Below are 22,005 nucleotides of genomic sequence, written 5' to 3'. Positions count from 1 at the left end.
GCAACTTAATATTTACTGCCCAGATTCTGAAGTTTAGGAAATATCCCACATGTGGGCCTAGTGTGCTTATGGACTGACGCACAGGCCTCAGAAGCAAAGGAGCACCTAGTGGATTTTGGGGCCCCCTTTTTATTAGAATATTTTTTAGGCACCATGTCAGGTTTGAAGAGCTCTTGCGGTGCCAAAACAATGGAAATCCCCCAAAAATGACCCCATTTGGGAAACTACATCCCAAAAGGAATTTATCTAGGGGTATAGTAAGCATTTTGACCGCACAAGTTTTTTGCAGTATTTATTGCAAGTAGGCCGTGAAATGGAAAATCTAAAATGTTTTCAAATAAAATTTAGGTTTAGCAATTTTTTTTTAATTCCCACAAGAATTAAAGGAGAAAAAAAACACCCTGACATTTGTAAATCAATTCCTCCCGAGTAAAACAATACACCATATGTGGTCAAACAGCTGTTTGGACACATGACAGGGCTGAGAAGGGATAGAGCGCTATTTGGCTTTTGGAGCTCAAATTTAGCAGGAATGGTTTGAGGAGGTCATGTCGCATTTGCAAAGCCCCTGAGTAGCCAAAACAGTGGAAACCCCCCAAAAGTGACTCCATTTGGGAAACTACACCCCTCAAGGAATTTATCTAGGGTATAGTGAGCATTTAAAAAATAATTCGATTAAAAATCCTTAAAGGAACAGTGTCACCAAATTTTTTTTTTTATATCAGTTTTATGTTAGGGTTTTATTAAAAACGTTTATATTTATTTGTGTGTTTGTGTGTTACTTTTTTCTATTTTTACACTTTTTCTTCCCTATGGGGGCTGCCATTTTTTTTTCCATTTCTGTATGTGTCGATTAACGACACATACAGACATGGAATACGGCAGCTCCAGTCCCATAGGGACTGCGAACGGGGCCCGTTCCATCCACTATGGTGTACGCCGTGTGTGTGGGAACGGCGCATGCGCCGCTCCCACACAGTCCAATTTGAAATGCGCGCCGTCCGGCGCCATTTTCCTGTGGACCGGAAGTCGTGGCCGGACAGTAAGATTACTACTTCCGGTCGCGGCTTCCGGACTTGTGCACATGGAGCAGCGGCAGCAGACGGAGCGGAGGGAGCGGCGGCGACTGGAGCAGGTAAGTGATTTCTATGTATGTTCGAGTTTCAGTGTGTGTTTACTAGTGTATGTAAACCTTCTACACTGTGTGTTAGCTCAAAAAATGGCGACACACAGTGTAGGAGGTTAGACCGTTCAAACCCCTCGTTTCTCCCGGCACTAGCCAGGATAAAGGAGGGGGGGATTCTGAGAGCTCACTAGAGCGAGGGATTTTTTCCCAATTTTGCAGCATAAAGCAATGTGGTTGCTTTACCACATGCAATGCTGCAATTTTGGGAATTGCTCCATCTAGTGACCAGTGCTGGGAAATATTATAAATTGAATCCAATTTATAATATTTCCTGACTCGTGAAAAAAATAAAAAAAATTAGAACAATGTTTAATCACCTACACACTAATTGTTTAACTAAAAAAAAAAAAACATGTTTTGCTGGCAACACATTCCCTTTAAATGTGTGATAAACTTTGAAGCACTCCTTTATACACAGTCCAGGTTTTTCGGGGCAGGTTTCGCAATGATAATTTGTATCTTGTCTTCTCCCCCTGTTGTAACACACTTTACACCTTTTTTGGGTCCTTCCCTTTTAACCAGTTGAGGGGTACTGCTTCAGTACTTGATCAGAGAGATCAACCCCTTCCATGTACTTATTGTGGCCTAGGATGCAATCTGGCTTGGGGGTCATCGTAGCGCTGCCGCTACCATGTATTGTGGTCAACATAAGGACATCCCTCTTGTCCTTATACTTGACCAGCAACATGTTCTCGCTGCGTAGTGCCCTGCTTTCTCCCATTCTCAGGGGTTGCCCAATTATAGTTTTTGAGAGGTCACTCTGGTTTTTACGCACGGTGCCGCATGGTGCAGTACTTCTGATGGAGGGGCATTTAAATAATGGGATGCTGGTGTAGAAGTTATTTACGTAAAGGTGATAACCCTGGTCCAGCAGTGGGTGCATCAAATCCCACACTATTTTCCCACTAACTCTCAGGACAGGAGGGCATTCTGGAGGTTCTATCCTGGTATTCTTCCCTTTATAAACCCTAAACTTGTAGGTGCACCCTGAGCTGCTCTCGCACAGCTTGTGCATTTTAATTCCATACCTCGCCCTCTTGCTTGACAGGTATTGGCGGAATTTTAGTCTCCCCTTAAAATGTACTCGTCTATTGCAATGTTCTCTTCGGGGGTGTAAGCTTCTTGAAATTTGGTGCAGAAATGATCAATGATTGGCCTAATTTTGAATAGGCGGTCATATGTGGGGTCATCATGGGGCGGGCACTGAGCATTATCATTATAATGCTAAAATTTCGGAATTATTTAAAAACGTGTCTGGGGCATTGCCATGCGCTAAAATGGGGAGTTGTATAAAATGTCTGTACTCCAGTATTGCCTAACCTCTGGCTTTTTTACTAGGCCCATATGTAGAACAAGGCCCCAAAATTTCATCATCTCCACTGCCTCTATGCGGGTCCACATAGCAAATGATAATGTGGGGTTTTGGGCTAAAAATTGCAGGGTGTATAAATTTGTCTGGGACACGATTAAATAAACAAAATCCTCAGAGAAAAAGAGCTTAAAAAAGTCAATTTCTGCGAGGCCTACAGTCTCAAACCAAAATCCTGAGCGGCCTATGAAATCTGGAATGTGAGGCTCATAATTATCAAGGGGTGGGTTCCACATGGTATCACTTATTTGGGGGTTGCTTCAGCTGATGTCCTGTGTGTTGTGCTTTTACACATGTAAATAAAAGTTAAAAGGTAAAAAAAAAAAAGAAGAGAAGAAAAAGAAGAAAAGAATAAGATGAAAATCTAGGAAAAAGAAATTTATTGAAGGTCTAACATAGAACTGTAAAAAAAATTGAGCTACAACTGTGTTGCTACGCTATCAAAAATACAGTGAACAAACTTCAGTTAAAAAAACTGAATGTCGGATCTGAGCAGATCCCCTCCATCACTGAATGGGTTGCCAAGCTTGATATGATGTGCAGAATGGATGAATTATCTAGTTGGGATTCGGTAAACACGAAAAATTCATGGAGACCATGGAAACTTACTCGCTCAGAACTAGTAAAATAAGTTCCCTGGTACGTATAGATTGTAGAATGCTCCTGTTTTTCCACCAGAACTTAGCTTTGGTTTGGGCTGCTGGGATTCAGTCCCCGTATTTCTTGCCATAATTTATCACTTCACATAATTTCATTGTCACTTCCTTACCAAGTAGATATACATTATTCATCTGAACCTCTGCATATACCTCACAAAGATAGGGACATTTGTATATAGTGTTTTGAGTTAACTATTTCCATTTACATGTATACGAACATTTTGGAAATTCCTTTACTATTTGGCATGATATCGTATTAAGATGTTGAATATTAGAATTTTCCTTTTGTCAAACTATACTGCAGAGATACTGTACTGATTTTGAAATGTTCATTCTTATGTCTTGTCTTTTGTCTCGTCTCAATATTTTGTCACTAACTGACGCTAACTATAATGCTGTAAATTTACACTAAAACTGTAGAAAAAATATATGGCTAAAACTTTTGCTATATATTTTTTTTTACAAAACGAATGTCTGTAAACATCTGCTACTCTAATGCCCCACCTATGCAAGTACTAACTACACCTAACTACAATATATTTTTAGTTTTATAGAAATAAAAAAAAGGCCCAAAAAAACCTGCGTCAACAAATTACCACTGAGGCAGCACTCAGTGGCCGCAGGGCGCACACAAAAAGATGGTGCAGTAAAAAAAAAACCAAAAAAAAAACCTGCGCCAAAAATTTAGCACAGATGCCGATCAGTGGCCGCAGGATGCACACAGTGAATTGGTGCAGGTAGAAAAAGACAAAAAAAAAACACCTGCGTAAAAAAATATTACCACAGACACTGATCAGCACACAGTGGCCGCAAGGCGCACACAGGGAGATGGTGCACAAAACAGAAAAGTCCTGTGCCAAAAATTGGCGGTCAGTCTTGGCTGATCTGCACTCAGCGGCCACAGGACGTAAAAAGGAGAGGGGTACAGGGGTGGGAAATTTAGGGACAAAACAAAAAAAAAAATCAGCAGCAGCACAGATGATGAAGACCACAGCAGAGGTGATCATACAGCAGTAGGAAGCAGGTGGATGCAGACGTCTGAGCAGGATCGCAAGACCAGAAGGCCTCAGAACCGGTAAGTATCAGCGCACAGACTGTAACACCAGCTCTGCTCACAGATCCCAACCGGAATGAGGCGGGAAGTGCTGGTGTAGGGTGTTAGAAACACCTGCCATGGCTGCGACTGATCGGTCGGTGCAGACCAACCACTCGTAGTGATCGGGGGGGGGGGGGGGGTGGCACCACCGCCTCCTCATCAATACATGGCAGGGACTGGTGCTCGTCCTTCTCAAAGCACATTGATGGTGGTATTGTTTCTTTTTTTTTACATTTGTTTCAAATAATAGAACATTTCTTACTTGCTCTCTAATAGCTGTTCCAGATCTTGTACCCTCCTGCAAAGCTCTTCTGCAAAAGGAAAGGTCTTTCCCACCTTCGTAAATAATGCAGCAATTTTGTTGCTGCGCAAAAATCCAGCAGCCCTGCGTCTCAGACCATGAAGTACACATGCTTCAACTGCAGCTGCAATTACAGAAAGGAAAACTTTAATGTTATTTTATAAATATACGGTATGTAGCAAATGCTATACTTCCCATGTACCTATATTTCTTGCTCATAATGTGTTTTTTTTTATCTTCAAAAAAGTTATTGACACTCAACCAATATGAAATGTACAATTTTTCTATGTAGTAAATTCTTATACGAAGTAAAAAAAAAAATTAAATGAGCAGTAGAAGAGAAACCTGCTTGTTTCTAAACTTCAATAAAAACAATATAAATTCCACATCTTCAGATTACATTTATCTGGATCATTTTAATGCACATGTTTTTCTAAACTGTTATACCTTTAACAGATGCGGACACCCCCATCTTTGTTATACATCAGTTAGTTAAATTATGTATAAGAGCAAAACTGTTGTGTTATGATTCATACATATATTTGCATTACTATTCGTCAAAAAATAGTGGAACAATAAGCAATTACAGTTTAGTGGACCAAGATAGAGTCTCCAGCTCCCTCCGCTATATACTTCCCCACGTCTCCTGGCTCCAAGCCGACGCCGCGCCTCTCATCAAGTCCTCCGCTGACTTACCCTTTTCTAAAGGCCTGGCATGTGCAAAATACTGATTAAAAACGGCAAGATAATACTCAACCTACCTGGTGGCCTTATATTGCTTGCTTCTGACTCCTTTCCCTTATTCACCATGTCTGGAATCTAAGATGGCCACCCACTGGCGTAGCTATAGGGGTCGCAGCGGTCGCAATTGCGATCGGGCCCCGAAGCCAGGGGGGCCCACAGCCCCCCGCACCACATCAATAAATAGTTACTATAGTAACTCGGGCCGCGGGCCCCTGTTACTATAGTAACAGACAGTACTTCCCTTCCTGGTTCCGGATCGCAGCGGAGGTCCTGACGTCAAGCGCTGTGCGCAGCCCATGACGTCACAGCGCTATGCACCGCGCACAGCATCGAGAGGACAGAACTCCCGCCGCGGCTGAAGAGGAAGGTAAGATTAGTTGCCCTGACTGGCGGGGTCCGACTCCCGGGACCCGCCAATCAGCTGTTTTGAAGGGGCCACAGCACTCGTACGAGAGCTACTCCCCTTCATTCCGGTCACACTGTGAATCGGTGTCGGCGATTCACAGTGTGAGCGAGTAGTGAAACGAAGGGGAAGCAGCTCTCGTACGAGTGCTGCGGCCCCTTCAAAACAGCGGATTGGCGGGTCCCGGGAGACACATCAGCTATTGATGGCCTATCCTGTGGATAGGCCATCAATGTTTAGGGACTGCACAACCCCTAAGCCTACGATGTAGCAGGCTTAGGGGGCCCATGAGACAGGATCACAGATTGTGTGATGCTGTCTGCTGGGCCCTGTATCTAAGCCAATCACATGGTAGGCTTAGATACATGGCCCATGTGTGATCCTGTCTGCTGGGCCCTGTATCTAAGCCAATCACATGGTAGGCTTAGATACATGGCCCATGCGTGATCCTGTCTGCTGGGCCCTGTATATAAGCCTACCACACTGTAGGTTTAGATACAGGGTCCAGCAGACAGTAATCTTATACTGTATAAGATTACTGTCTGCTGGACCCTGTATCTAAGCCTACGTTGTGGTAGGCTTAGATACAGTGTCCCACAGACAGTATCACACATGGGCCCTGTATCTAAGCCTAACACATGTGTTACTAATCGTTTTTTGTGTGTTTTCTTACAGGTTCGGTCGTTGGACTACGGCGGATTCCAGGACTACTTCGATGACGGCTTTTTTTTAAATTATCAATAAAATATTTTTTCTATGTCTTTGTTTTTTTTTTAAACTATATTACTACCGCCTTAGTAATGGCCGCCGGCTGATTGACAGCGTCCATTGCTAAGGCGGGGCTTAGTGTTAGCAGGTGCAGAGGCTAACACTAACCCCCATTATTACCCCGGTACCCACCGCCACCAGGGGTGCTGGGAAGAGCCGGGTACGATCCAGTACCTGACCATCTGTAGTGATGGTCGGCCACTGGGGTGGCCGCAGGCTGGTATTATCAGGAGGGGAAAGGCCAAAAACAGTGGCCCTTCCCACCCTGGTAATGCTAGGCTGCTGCTGCTTTATTGTATCTGGCTGGTTATGAAAAATAAGGGGGACCCCACGTCATTTAAAAAAAAATAATTATTGGAAAGAACGATGTCGGGTCCCCCCCAATTTTCATAACCAGCCGGATACAACACAGCAGCAGCAGGCAGCATTACCAGGGTGGTAGGGGCCACTGTTTTTGGCCTTCCCCAGCCTGCGGCCACCCCGGCTTTTCCCAGCACCCCTGGTGGCGGTGGGTACCGGGGTAATAATGGGGGTTAGTGTTGGCCTTTGCACCGGCTAACATTAAGCCCCACCTTAGTAATGGAGGTTGTCAATCAGCCAGCGGCCATTACGAAGGCCGTGATAATAAAGTTAAAAAAGATACAAGCACATAGAAAAAATATTTTATTGAAATAAAAAAACACAACCCTCATTAACCATTTTATTGAGAATAAAAAAACGCCATCATTGAAGTCCTCGTATCCGAGGTCCAACAACCGAACCTGTAAAAAAACGCAAACATACAAAAATAATCAGTAACACATAAAGAAGCAAAATTATTATTCTTACCTTTCCTGGGTCCAGCGCTGGAGCCGCAATGTCAGCGTGCTGGGCCATGTATCTAATCCAATCATGTGTGATACTGTCTGCTGGGCCCTATATCTGATCCAATCATGTGTGATACTGTCTGCTGAGCCACTGTATCTAATCCTATCATGTGTGATACTGCCTTCTGAGCTGTGTATCTAATCCTATCGTGTGATACTGTCTGCTGAGTCATTGTATCTAATCCTATCATGTGTGATACTGTCTGCTCAGCCACTGTATTTAATCCTATCATGTGTGATACTGTCTGCTGAGCCACTGTATCTAATCCTATCATGTGTGATACTGTCTGCTCAGCTACTGTATCTAATCCTATCATGTGTGATACTGTCTGCTCAGCCACTGTATCTAATCCGATCATGTGTGATACTGTCTGCTGGGCCACTGCATCTAATCCTATCATGTGTGATACTGTCTGCTCAGCCACTGTATCTAATCCTATCATGTGTGATACTGTCTGCTGGGGTCATGTATCTAAGACTATCATGTGTGATACTGTCTGCTCAGCCACTGTATCTAATCCTATCATGTGTGATACTGTCTGCTGAGCCAATGTATCTAATCCTAGCCATAGTTGATAGGGTCGTAGTGCTATAGATATGCTATGCTGTCTCCTATACACAATTTTTTTTTGAGGCACATATGTATTGGGGCTATTTCCCCTGACATTTTAAGCCCTTAGTGACGCCCCCGGCTGCTAGTGCTGCATTGTTGGGTCACTTAGGAGATCCAGCGATGCAGCTGAAAGCTACGGACCGTCGGCCATGAGAAGTTTGCGGGGGGGGGGGGGGCCAATAAGAAATTTTGCATCGGGGCCCATGAGCCTTTAGCTACGCCCCTGTGGCCACCACTGTTGAGGAAGCTTTACAATGCCAGTGTGGTCATGCATAGCGTCAGAAGTGCTTTGCCCCCGGATTACGGCTCTGGGGAAGCTACTTATGTCATTGTCCATATATGGACAGTTATGTCAGGAGTTTCTACAAGGTCAAAAACCCCTTGCCAAGGGCTACCTGATGCTCTTCTAGGGTACTCCGGCTCTGGAATAAGCGGCCTGTTGTATATGTCTAACGTACACCTGTGACATACAGTAGCATCCATCACACAAAGGCTCCCATTTACCCCAAAAACTTTTATAACGGTACAGTTTGGTTTGACAGGATCACTCAGGAAGGAATAGTACAGTCTACTACGTAATTAAAAAGGTATACTAGCCTGACATAGGCCAAAAGGACAATCTTTTGAATTCCATTGGAATAATAGGGCCCTATGGACACTATATGCGCGTACACCAACTGCTTTGCCTATGTCCATGCTGAATGTAACGAGATGTTAACTAGTCGTTTGGCTTATTGACTGCAATTTTTTAATGAAAATTATGCAGCCTATATTGATCGATCAGCAGAAATCATTTAAAAAAACAAAAAAAAATAAATTACATGTCAAGTTTTAAGCATAATACATTTAATTTCATTAAACTTTATGTCAATTATCTTTTTGTTTAATAACAAATTATCCTATTTTAAAAATAAGTGTTTATTCTTCCTTTAAAATATCATACCTATACCGGTTTTTAAATCTTTTTAGGTGTTATCTTTACTGGCGAGATTTAGAGAAATAGAATAGATGAAGAAAATTTGTTTGGAACTATGGTGCTTATTGAACGATCCTCAATAGGGACCAAATGATGTTTGTCCATTTAAAATTCCAGATACCTAAGGCCGACTACACAATAACAACTGCAAGGAAATGCCTACAGTTGTTAAAAGCTTTCCACAGTATAATGCTAGGGGCAATGGTCGTGCTCAGTGGAGAGCATTTTTGAAACCTCCTATACCACTGTATGCCTGAACAGTTGGATGTTTTATTCTTCCGTTGGGGGTCTGTGTCTGGATTCCTCTGATGGAAGGCAATAAAGTGATGTGAATAGCGCCTAAATGGCAAATATATGGACCAAGTATTTTTAATTTAAAAAAAATTAAGAAAATGTAAATTCACAAAGCAATTTTTTTTCCACAGACATCTGCATTTGGCGGCATACAGATCATTTTCAAACATGATTTACGGCTTTCTTGGAAAAGGAAATCGTGTTCGTTCCAATCTGGTGATTTGCAGTCAATTAAATTTGAAAGAAATTTCAGTAACCCGAACAGAGAAATTGGTATAGATGGTACCTTGGCTATTCTGGAGCAGTACTGCCAAATGAATAACTTTTCTCAACTGTATCTGCACTTACTTTAGTTCTTGTTATTTTTTTAATTTTAATCACAATCTGTTTTGCATGTTTAATTATATATTTAACAATATAGTTACATTTTTAAGACCATTTTAGTATTTCTGTCTTTTATCAAACCTATTTAGAAAAAAGTCGACTTATGAAATTTGCTATTATGTACGATGTAACTTATAACGTTTATAGATGCTGCTGCTGCATGCGTGGCGGTACATTACTTGTGTAGCTGGATTATGAAATACAACTAACGTGCAGCGTTTCTGTGTTTCAATAACTGTGCAGCATGGCCTGTATATGCATGTATCAATGCACAATGTAAATGGTGGTGCAGGAGTTATTGTACAACCTTGGTCAAAATGATGGTATTATTGACGAATCAACATGGTTTGCGAAGAAGAACAATCACACTTTGCCAAATTTTTATAACTTTCTAATGGAAAAATTATGTATTTTGGTATTAAATGCTCAACAAATAAACATTTTCAAGAAAAAAGTAAAAAAGTGTAAACACAAAACGTGCAAAGTAATTTTTTATGAACAAACCTCTATATATATCTAAAGATAAAAATATGTTTCCGATCTTCACCAAAAGTGAGATTTGTGTTTTGAATTTCTTTAAAAAAGGATTAGATGTTAGGTGTTCTTAAATTTTTCCTCAATACTTTTTTTTGTCAGGTTTCTGAATGGGAGAAGTATTTGGTGGCAAATATGTTCTCCAGGAGGACCAATCTGTGTCCTTCTCACGTACAAGTGAAATGACTTCTTTGATAATGTAAAAAATAAATAAATCTTGAAGTCAGCTCATAAAGTGCTTTCACAATCCAGGCTTTGCGTCCTTTTGAGAACTCGCCTCTGTGACTAATTGTACCAACGGGATCACTAGACGTGGTAGCTGCACTCTTCCTACATTACAAATGTGATCCAAGGCTGCAATTGTGGGTGGGCAACCATTGCGGCAATTTAGAAATTAATTTTCGTTGCACGGTATTTCAGGCAAAGGCTGTGGTGGATTTCAAGTTCACCAGTGTGGCAAAAGAATAAATTACGCAAACCTCTTAGAAAAAGTGGGGTTACCTCTATTTTTTTTAAGATTCAGTCTTAAAAGTATCCTTATGAAGCCATTTTGTGTTTTGGTAACAGTAGATGCAGACAAGCGGTATAGGAAGTTTCATTTTCCTATTGCTCATTGGTGACATTCCTAAGGAGTGATATCCATCTTTGGATTAAAACATCAGCATTCTTACCAAATGTACGAGAACACCATCACAGATAATTTTTTTATTTATTTTTTTTATTTGGATTTTTATTGTAAAGTTTACAAACACACAGGAACAAGAATAAAGTGCGTGAATACTTTCGTAATCGATCAGAACAGAACATATCAAATCAAAACATATCCTATCATATAGATAGAAGCAAACGCTTATGTACATCAATATCCTTGTTACTCCGGGGTGGTTGTCACCTGCATTAAGAAAAATATACAGTCAGGCACATGGCATATGAGGTAGAGAATGCCTCTCTATATTTGCAAGGCACATATTCCCTGACTTGACACATTATGAAAAGTGACCCACCCCCGAACAGGTAAGAAGAGAAAAGGTTGAGACAAATCAAAAGAAGACAAAAAGAAAGGGAAGAGAAGACGGACAAAAGAAGAGCAAGGGAAAGAAGATGAGGAATCTTAATGAGTGCTGGGAGCAGAGACATTACCACAAGAGGAATATTGTAACGCCTCCATTTCTGATGAAGCCCAATCAGGACCTAGCTATATAGACCACCATATGGAATACTCTAGCTCAACCAGTCTGCGAAATGAGGACCAGATTTGAAGGAAGACCATGCGTTCCACAGAGAAAGAACCGCGTCATAGCTGCCTCTGTCTTCTGCAAGAAGAGACTCCATTCTACACAGTAGGTCCATTTCCACAACCCATTCACCAATCGTAGGCACCGCAGAAGTCTTCCAGTGTCTAGGAATTACTGTCCGTGCTGCTGTCAGGAAATGTCTGAGTAGGCCCTTTTTTATGCCTGACAGAGGACCCGGAATCAAGGATAACAGAGCCATCTGAGGAGTGGGTATGATCGGAGCACACTCCATCAATGCATAGATGTCGAACACCGCTTTCCAAAAAGTCTGCAACACTGGGCATGACCACCAAATGTGCAACATCGTGCCAGTCTCGTTGCTACATCGCCAACAGACATCTGATACTTCTGGGTACATTCTATGTAGAATATGTGGGCAACGGTACCATCTGGTCAGTATTTTAAAAAAAAAATCCTGAGCGTGGCAAGCCATTGGCATTTTATGGGTCAGGAGGAAAACCCTGTCCCACTCAAGCAGAGATATGGAGAAGCCTAGATCCTCTTCCCATGCGCCAACATATGCAGGGGGCTGATTGACAGAAGTCTCCAATAGGATGGCATACATCTTGGAGATCACACGAGTAGGTGGCTCTTGTGAGAGCAACAACGATTCAAAGGACGTGGTCACTGAGATGCAGATACCATCCGGCAGGGGCGAGTGTAAAAAGGTAGACAATTGTGCATATTCCAGCCAAAGAGTCCTCTCCGGGCAGGTTTCTCTCAACATATGTAGCGGAGGGAGGCGACCCCCATCCGACATCACCTGACACAGCCTAGTATCCTCTGAAGCGGTCCAACTAAAAAATGTAGCTTTGTGAACAGCTGGTGGAAACTCGGAGTTATCAAACAGAGGGCTAAGAAGTCCTGGTCTATGGGAAAGCCCCTTTCGAACCATCAATCTGTCCCAGAGAGTGAGAAAATGATGGGTGAGCATAGGAAGGGTCGAGAGTGCTGGTCGATGATCCGGCAGAATCCACGGCAGCGATCTCAGAGAGAGCGCCACCATGGACCTCTCAATCCCCACCCATTGTTTATTGGTATCATTATGAAACCAATCTATCGCTCTAGAAAGCACTACAGCTAGGTGGTACAACCCCAAATCTGGGAGTCCCGCTCCCCCTTTCATTTTAGGGCGAGACAGTGAGCTCATACTGATGCGAGGCCTCAGAGTGCCCCAGACGAACTTACGAAACGCTGCCTCCAATGTCTTAAAATACGCCCTAGGAACCATAACCGGGATTGCCTGAAATAGATACAAGAACCTAGGGAGGATATCCATTTTGATGGCATTAATACGTCCAAACCATGACAATTGTGCTCTGTCATAGGATTGGAGATCCTTCAGCGTACGTTGCATTAAGTGAGGATAATTAAGGGAGTACAGATCCGTTAAAGTGCCAGAAATCTGAACCCCCAGGTATTTGATAGATGTCGCTTGCAATTTGAAAGAGAAGGATGATCTTAGAAGATCAACCGACTCCTGTGGAAGCGATACCTTTAGTGCTTCCGTCTTTGTATAATTGACCTTGAAATTACTGACCCTTCCGAACTCTTCAAATTCTCGAATAAGCACCGGGAAGGAAATAACAGGATTAGTAATGAATAATAAGAGGTCGTCTGCATAGAACACCAGCTTATGGTATTCACTACCTACCCGTATCCCAGAAATATCTGGAGATGTACGGATCGCCACTGCCAGATGTTCCATTGTGATCACATATAGCAATGGGGACAGCGGGCACCCCTGTCTGGTTCCGTTAGCAATCTGTAGAGCTGCGGAGTACATGCCATTGGCCCTGACTCTAGCCGTGGGTTTCTGATATAGAGAAAAGATCCTTTCTATCATTACCGGGCCAATTCCCATTTGTTGTAAGGCCGATCTCAAGAAAACCCAGTGGACTCGGTCGAAAGCTTTTTCTGCATCAACTGAGATCAGACAAGTGGGTATGGACTTTTTCTTCGCGTAGGACATCAGGAGAAGAGTTTTATTGGTATTGTCCCTCGCTTCTCTCCGAAGGACAAACCCCGCTTGATCAGTATGGATGATTCTCGGGAGCAGAGGTGCCAATCTATTTGCAATTGCCTTAGAATAATGCTTAACATCAACATTTATTAGCGAAATCGGGCGGTAATTGGCACAAATAGAATGGTCTTTCCATGGTTTAGGAATAACCGTAATGGTAGCTTCTAACGTTTGCGGCGTGAAGGGCATTGATGACGTGACCGAATTGAATACCCTAGTCATAAAAGGAAGGAGCTGCGGAAGAAAAGCCTTGTAGAAGGACGTCGGGAATCCATCCGGGCCCGGACTTTTACCCGACGGAGCGGACTTGATAACGCCCTGGATTTCTACGTCAGAAAAATCCGCGCTCAACTCCTCGGTCTCAGCCCCTTCCAGCTCTGGCAGTGCTGTTTTAGCCACATACTGGTCAATTTTCGTTTGCAGAGCAGCAGAGGACATATCTTGTAAAGGTCCCCTGAGATTATACAAGGAGTGGTAATACTCCCGAAAGGTTTGCACTATCTCTTCTGGCTTATGTTTAATGTCACCAAGCATGACTTAATCATTGGAATATAAGAGGTGGGGACCCGTGGCTTGAGTGCTCTGGCTAGTGCTCTGCCACACTTATTAGAGTGTTGGTAAAAGAAACCCCTAGCACATTCTCTGAAAGAGGCCTGAGCCTGATCCAGCAACTCTCTCAAGGAATTCCTAGCCTCTGATAATTCCGCCAATGTTTGAGGCTGTCTTGACTGTTTATGTGCAGACTCTAGGGACTGAATACAGGACAGTAACTTCTTCATTTTAAAAGCTCTCTCTTTTTTAAGCCTGGAGCCCTGTTGGATAAAGATACCTCTCACGACACTTTTCAGCGCTTCCCACTGTATCGGTAGGGGGGTGGGATCCAGGTTGTGGTGATCTAAGAACTCGGAGATCGAACGGGTGACAGCCGCTCGACACACCGAATCCCTCAAAAGAAGAGGATTTAGCTTCCAATGCCATTCCCTCGCCTCCCCCCCAGGGAACCGTAGTGAGAGGAAAACTGGCGCATGATCTGTCCAGATCATAGAACCAATCCGAGACGCCGGGGCCCAGGACAATAAGTGATGACTCACAAAGAACATGTCTATCCTGCTGTACATGTCATGGACCGCAGAATAGAAGGTATAATCCCTTGTTTGAGGGTTAAGTATCCTCCAAACGTCCACCAGCTGTATTGCAAAAAGTTTAGCCTTAAGAGCAGATAGCTGTGTTGCTGCTACCGAGGACCTGCCCGAAGACGAGTCCATAACTCGGTCTAGGACAAAGTTAAAGTCACCAGCAGTGATCAAGAGGCCCTCTGTGAAGTTGGCAAGTTCTGTCAAGTAGCTCCTGCAAGTGCGCACCTGATCATGATTAGGGAGGTACAGATTAGCCACTGTGAACATTTTCCCACAGATCTGAAGTTTCACAAACAAAAAGCGCCCATGAGCATCAGATCGGGTTTCTACAATAGACACAGGCAGAGATCTATGTATCGCAATACTTACTCCTCTTGACTTAGCTTCCGGGTTGGTACTATGGAACCACTGTGTATAGTACCTATGAGTCAAAGTAGGCACATGTTCACTCCTAAAATGCGTCTCCTGTAGAAACAAAATCTGGACACGCTGCTTGTGCATATTATACAAAATCTGAGAGCGTTTCTGCGGCGTGTTGAATCCACGCACATTTAGCGAGCAGCAATTGAGAGACTCCATCAGGAATGAGGACTGCGACAAGTGGGGAAGGGAATGGGACGGAGAGGGAGAAAAGAAGAGCAAACAATTAACAAAGAAAGACAGAAAACAATTATGACACTATGGAAAACACCACAGACGGTGTTCCAGCCCCAAAACCACTAAGTTGAGGGGAAAGAGGTATATGTAAAGTGTTCAATGCGTAGCAGAACACTACCTACGTACGGAGTTGACTGAACTATGGAAGAAGGATGATCCCAACCAACTTCCGTTAACCCGATATCATTGATATAAACAACCGCCATATTAAAAGAAAACAGAGAAACTGTGGCGGGACAACGATATGTTTAGCCCTTAAAGGGCACCTGTAAAAGAACCACACAAATGCATGACATCATCACGTTCAAGGGAAGGAACCAGAACATAAAGCAATACAATATATACTATAATATAATATATCGGGCCCCGCTAGAAAGGTGGAGGGAATAGCTATGAATAGACATTCCCCAGAAAGCATCAGAGGGATTAAGAAATTCGAGGCTTATGAGCCATTACAACCCGGGCTTCTCCCACCTACTGTTTAATCTTAGGGCCTGGCTACCAATAAGAGCAAGTTATGCTCGCGCCCCAGCTATACCTTCCTGCTCCCTCTCAGGGCCTGTAAAACCATACTGTAACGTGACAAGTAACATTTTTGTAACTCAAAATCTGGGGAAAAGTAGGAAAGCAGCAACATAATAAATCCCATGTTTAGGACAGGACCATGTCCGCACATTACCCCTAGCCTCAAAAAACAGCATCACGTTCAAGGAAGTCCTGCGAGGCTATGGGAGAAGCTAATGTCACATCATGGTTCCAACCGATTTGATTCCGGGACCATCGGCGCCTGAAGTAGTCTATGAAGAGCCGGAGCTGAGTAATTTTCCACCCTGGAGTTACGCCGTGGCGGGCGCTGTGGTAATGGCGGGAAGAGCGGCCAATCAGAAATAACAATAGCAGGCAAGTCCAGAGCCGCTGTGAACTCGGGGATGTCATCTGGGGAGTACACCGAGTAGGTAGCCGAACCTCGTCGAACTTGCAATTGAAACGGGTATCCCCATGAATACGGAATATCTTTCTCCCGAAGTACCATTAGTAGCGGCCTCAAGGGACTCCGCTTTGCCAGCGTAGAGCGGGAAAGATCTGCCAGCAATTGCACCGGAGCACCGTCAAAGTCCAAAACACCCTTGTTACGCGCTTGACGCATAATGGACTCTTTAATTTGGAAGAAATGTATCCTGCACACTACATCACGTGGTCTCGCCAGATCTGTGCTTTTCGGACGCAGGGTACGATGCGCTCTATCTATTTCCAACCGGGAGTCAACCGGTTTTTCCAATAGCGTGTTAAAAATCCCAATCAGTGTAGGAATGAGATCTTGGAGTCCTGTAGCTTCAGGGATACCTCTAACTCTGATGTTATTCCTTCTATTTCGATTTTCAGCGTCATCAGCCATATCAAATAATAATTGAATGTGGGCAGAATGCTGATCTAATAAACTTTGTTGGGAAACCTGATGCTGTTGGAGTGTCTGCGTGGTTACTTCAATGGCCGCCACAGCAGTATTAATATGGTAAATGTCCTCTTTCAGAGAACGTATCTCTGTTTTACACACCGCTTCAAGGCGGGAGATATATCCCTCCATGTCTATTTTAGTGGGAATGGCCGCCATCTGTGACATGAGTGCCTGCATATCGGGACCCCGCTCAGTGCCCTGTGATGGGACCGTGGAAGACTCACCCCAGAGCAGGAGAGCTGGAAAGTCCTGTGTCAGCTCCGAGGACGACCTCGCTCCTGAAGGCGCTGCAGATGCGGCCGCACCCCGACCCGCCATGTTGGTTTGCTGAGGCGAGGAAGCAGGCGACCCAGGTTCTGTAAAGTAGTGAGGAATGCCGCTTCTCGTTCTCCCTTGATTTCTTCTTGCCGGTGTGGTAGCTTTACTGCGTGTTCCCCGTGTAAGGTGCTGTCAGACGCTATTAATCGGGCTGGAAGTCAGTCGGGACGCCGGAGCTCTCACACCACACGTCTTACCAGCGCCATGTCCAGGCCACGCCCTCATCACAGATAATTTTTAATGAGTTGTACCAAGTTTGATAAGATAGCATTTTCACAAAAATGTAATTCAGCCAGTGTCTGGTTGCCTACAGATATTGCCATATGCCACGCATCAAATTGATGTTGGATACATTTGTGGGTTATTTACTTTTAGTATTTTTATTTTTTTACTGGAAACAGTAAAGAGTCGGCAACGCTGTGGACAGGGATTCTGCTCCAGGAGTTGCCCCTGATGTCACTGTCCATATATGGTTAGAGACAAAGCTCTCCATCCAGAAGCGGAATCCCCGGCCACACGGGGATTCAGTTTCTTCAGGGAGCTACAGTGGCGCTAGTAGATAGCAGAGCAGGAAGATACCTCCCTGCTCTGCTATAGTTGCATCGCTACTGCTGTAGTAGCCGCATCGGCTGTTAGCGGGCGGCACGGGTGCCCTCATTCCTGGTGTCCTGGGGCATTTTAAAACGCTATAAGTCAAAAATCTCTACTGTTTAAATGATACATATATCTATGGGAATTATATATATATATATATATATATATATATATATATATATATATATAAACACACACATATATGAGAGAGAAATGTATTTAGGCATACAATTGTTTGACAAAAATAAAAAAGTCAAAAATAATTGGGTGCAAACAGTTGAAGTGCAGACTGTCACAATAAATACAATACACAAATGCTTTGTTTAAAAAAAATACGTTTTTATTTGGACCATTAACATTTCAATAGAAAGCCATACCCGCTATAATAAAAGTATAATTTCATTGGCTGCGGCATCTGGAGTATGCGCTGTTAGTGCAGGAGACAAACACTCTGGAGTCATGTATGCAATGGATAGGCTGCGCATGCGCTATGCTTCTCTCTTGCAGAGAGGGTCGGGACAAAGAAGGGGCTGGCTTAGGAGAGGAGCCGTCTGAGTGCTAGCTCCTTTAGATGACATGTATGATGATGCACCAACATCACAAGAAGTAGGAAGTAAGGAGAATTCACGTGGGCCTATGTTGGCCCTTCATCATGTAGAGCTAAACAACTGAGCTTCCAGGATCACGTGACCAGAGTTTTGTTCAGTGTTTCTGCACAAAAGTGGAAATTAAACTATATTAAAAAGTTTAAATCGTATCGTAGGAGTAATAGGCAGGTGTTGTTTGTCTTCAACACCCCTTCTTCTCTGAGCATTTTAGAGATTGCATTCACACATGCACTTGCTTCTCTTTGTATATTTGTCAGTTGAATATGAAACTGAGGTATTTATAGATCAATGCAAGGTTAAAATGTTAATGTAATAGGACTGTTCTGAAATTCAAGCCTTAGGGCTTTTTAATAAAGTTGAACATTAAATATAATATATTTCAATAATATAATCTCGGTACAGCAGGCAAGAGCAAAACTGCAAGGCCAGCAGCTGAACAATTTATTTTATGGTATACAAAATCAGACTTTGCTTTTTTCTGTCAAGTTTAATAAATATTTTATCAGTAACCAAATAGGGTTTAATCTGCTAAAATAAAATCATATATATCTTTACTATATAGATTTTGCATTTGACGAAAGTGCTTGTTAGACAAATGAGCACGCAAAATCACATAAAGAGCAAATTCAAGTGTGAAGATTCTGTGAAACACAGAATATGAATGGTTTATATTAGTGAGCCCAAGAATAATCCTTTTGCATTTAATCGATTGTACTATTTATTGATTCATCAAAAATGTTAAAACAGATCTGACATCAGACTATGCTGCCCTATATAAGGGCAGCATAGTATGGGGACAGGTCCGCTCTCCTATTAGCCAAAACGGCACAGAAAAATATTGTGCAGTTTTGGCTAAAAGGATTGTTCAAAGAATACACCGGACTCATAGTTATGAGTCCGATGTATTTATGGGGACCTTTCCCCTCACCCTGCTCTCCTCGGTGTTTGATGGGCTACTGTGTATGCCTGAGTCCAGTGTATTCTTTGATCGCTCCTATTAGCCAAACGGCACAATATTTTTACATAGGGCAGCATAGTCATGATGATTTGGTTTTTCCTTAAACAAGACTGTAAGAGACACTCAGTTCTATATCAGAAGCTTCAACACAATATATAAAGGCCTATTTATACTAGCAAATATTCCTTGTGCTTTGCTTGAATGATCATAAATATAATTGGCCTGTGTAAATTAAGAAAAGATCAGTGCTATAACAATAAAACGATTTTTGATCTTGATCGATTGTATCCCCCCCACAAAAAAATGATTACCGGTGGCACGATTGGTAAAGGTAAACGCCGCGCATAGACAGGCTACCAGGTCTTAGGTGTAATCAAGGAGCAGATCATTAATCACAGTGTTAAGGCTGACAGAACATGGGGAGCTCATCCAGGAGACTGATTTAGAGCTGTGGGTAGGAAAACAGGGTAAAGTGTTCATGAGTACGCGAGAACATTAAAACACGTAGTGCCTACCCTCTGGAGAAGAGTGCATCAAAAAATGTGCAGAGGGGGGAAAGTGATGAAAAATATATCAAACAGGTGAAATTGTGGTGAGCAATAGTGTTATTACTCAAGAACACAGGGCCGGCCTTAGGTGTGTGCGACCTGTGCCTTTGAATAGGGTGCATCACTCTAGCAGGTGGAAGGGGGCGCTGCGCTGGCTCCCTTCCCATGCTTGTTTCAGAAGCGCCCGGGCCCGGCGACTTAGCAGCAGCCTCCTTTACGCCTGGGCACTTCTTCACTCAGTAGTGTCGCTACCACTATAGCAGCCATAGCGGCAACACTGGGCATGAGGGCGCCCGCGGCCACTGCAGCTGCTATAGCAGTAGCGACGGCAGTATAGCAAAGCAGGGAGGTATCTTCCTGCTCTGCTATCTACTAGCGCCACTGTAGCTCCCTGAAGGAGCGGAATCCCCGTGTGGCCAGGGAATCCGCTCCTCGAGCGCTCCGCTTGATGACTCTGTCCATATATGGACAGTGACATCAGGGGAAACTCCTGAAGCGGAATCCCTGTCCGCAGCAGTGCAGACTCTGTGACCGGGGATTCACTGTTATAATTAAATATTACAAAAATCTGTCACTTCACAATCCATGCTTTACAATTATGCCACTTATGTTATGGTGGCTCCAGTGCGTTAGCTTATTCAATAACTCCAGCATGGGCATTTCTATGAAAGTATCAGCCATGCTCTCATTGGTACTGTAGCTCTACAGCTTTTCATCAATGGTACATCATAAATTTGGTGCAGTGAAAAAAGGTGAATTGGTGGCTTGTTGTGGACAACCCTTGATGGAGATATGTAGAGGCTGTTAATAAATGAAAGCAACAATTTACCTGGATGTTTTAACTGTAATGTCTATGGCCCTGTTCACACTGAGTTTTTTTTTGCATGTAGAAAAATCTGCGTCAAAATTCCTTCAGGAATCTTGAGGCAGATCCTGACGTGCCTGCAAATTCTTGCCACGATTCTCGCAGCGTTTTTCGCCCATGGCCATTGAGCGCCGCGGGCAAAAAACGCAACGTGAAATGCTTTCTCTGCCTCCCATTAATTTCAATGAAAATTCTGAGGCGGAACCGCGGAAAGAAAGAGCATGCCGCTTTTTTTTACTGCAAGCGTCTAAAAACCGCTGGGGAAAAAAAAACGCCTCCGCCTCCTATTAAAATCAAAGGGAGACAGTTTGACATTTTTTGCCCCTGATTCCGTCTCGGTTTCTGCGTCAAAATCCAGTATAAAAAGACTAGGCCTATAAGCTGGAGATTTAAATAGCATTCGGAATACTGGTAGAAACATTTTACACATCTTTGTATAGCAGTATACTGAACAAAACAAGTGTCACTAGCAGAGGGAAGCTTGATATTTGATAGCATGCATGTAGTGTGTGTGATGTAATAATTTTTATGACTGGTCTCAAGTGTGGTGCATAATTTCTGTAATGTTAATGTAACGATTGCAGTTTTCACACTGACACTTTCTGTTTTGTAGCAGTAATGACAATATTATCAAAGGCAGAATAAAAAAATAAATAAAGGTAACACTTCTATTATAAATCTGGAGGCAGAAAACACAGGAGCACACCATTGCCAATAGGTGATGGAAACAGCTCCTCCTCCCCCTCCCTGCACAGTAACCTCTGCACAGGTCACAGGGCATGCACACAACACTCTCCCATAGAAGTCAGTGAGCCAGCAAATCTCGAACTCTGGGGCAAGGCGCAAGGGGGGCGCCACCGGGAGTACATGCCTTGCGCCATGGCCACTACTCGGGACGCCAGCGGGTCAGGTGCCACTCCCTTATTGCACCGACCTCATACTGGCTGCCCTGCGCCTTGGCCACTGCTCGTCCGCTCACCCTGTCCTGCGTCCTGAATGACGAGACAGGCGTGATGACATCATTCAGGACGCAAGACAGAGAGGAGACACCGCACTTCCTGTGCGTTTCCAGGGCTGGTGGAGACACAGAGGGAACGTTTTCTCCAGGGCGGCTCCAGTTCCAGCAGGCAGTGTTTACCAGAAGCCCAGCAGGTAAGTCACTGACTGGACTTTGTTTGAGGCCTCATTTACACGAGCGTAATATACGCGCGTGCGACGCGCGTGCTTTTCACGCGTGTCGTACGCACCTATATTACTCTATGGGGCAGTGCAGACTATGCGTGAATTTTGCGCAGCGCGAGTGCGTTGCGTAAAACTCACGACATGTTCTATAATCGTGCGTTTTTCGCGCATC

At 43.5% G+C, this 22,005-nt stretch overlaps 1 protein-coding gene across 1 annotated transcript in view; it reads right to left on the bottom strand.

Moving 5' to 3' along the window:
- Positions 1-22,005, bottom strand: part of SGSM1 (small G protein signaling modulator 1) — a 280,772-nt gene that overhangs the window by 110,714 nt on the left and 148,053 nt on the right. The window contains exon 4 of the mRNA XM_075853710.1: positions 4,573-4,735. Coding sequence (XP_075709825.1) covers positions 4,573-4,735 — 163 coding nt within the window. The remainder of the gene's footprint in view (positions 1-4,572; positions 4,736-22,005) is intronic.

The sequence above is a fragment of the Rhinoderma darwinii genome, chromosome 1 (assembly GCF_050947455.1).
Source record: "Rhinoderma darwinii isolate aRhiDar2 chromosome 1, aRhiDar2.hap1, whole genome shotgun sequence".
In the NCBI taxonomy this organism is placed as follows: domain Eukaryota; kingdom Metazoa; phylum Chordata; class Amphibia; order Anura; family Rhinodermatidae; genus Rhinoderma; species Rhinoderma darwinii.
The sequence above is the reverse complement of the archived record's forward strand: the minus strand, read 5'-3'. Positions and strand labels throughout refer to the sequence as shown.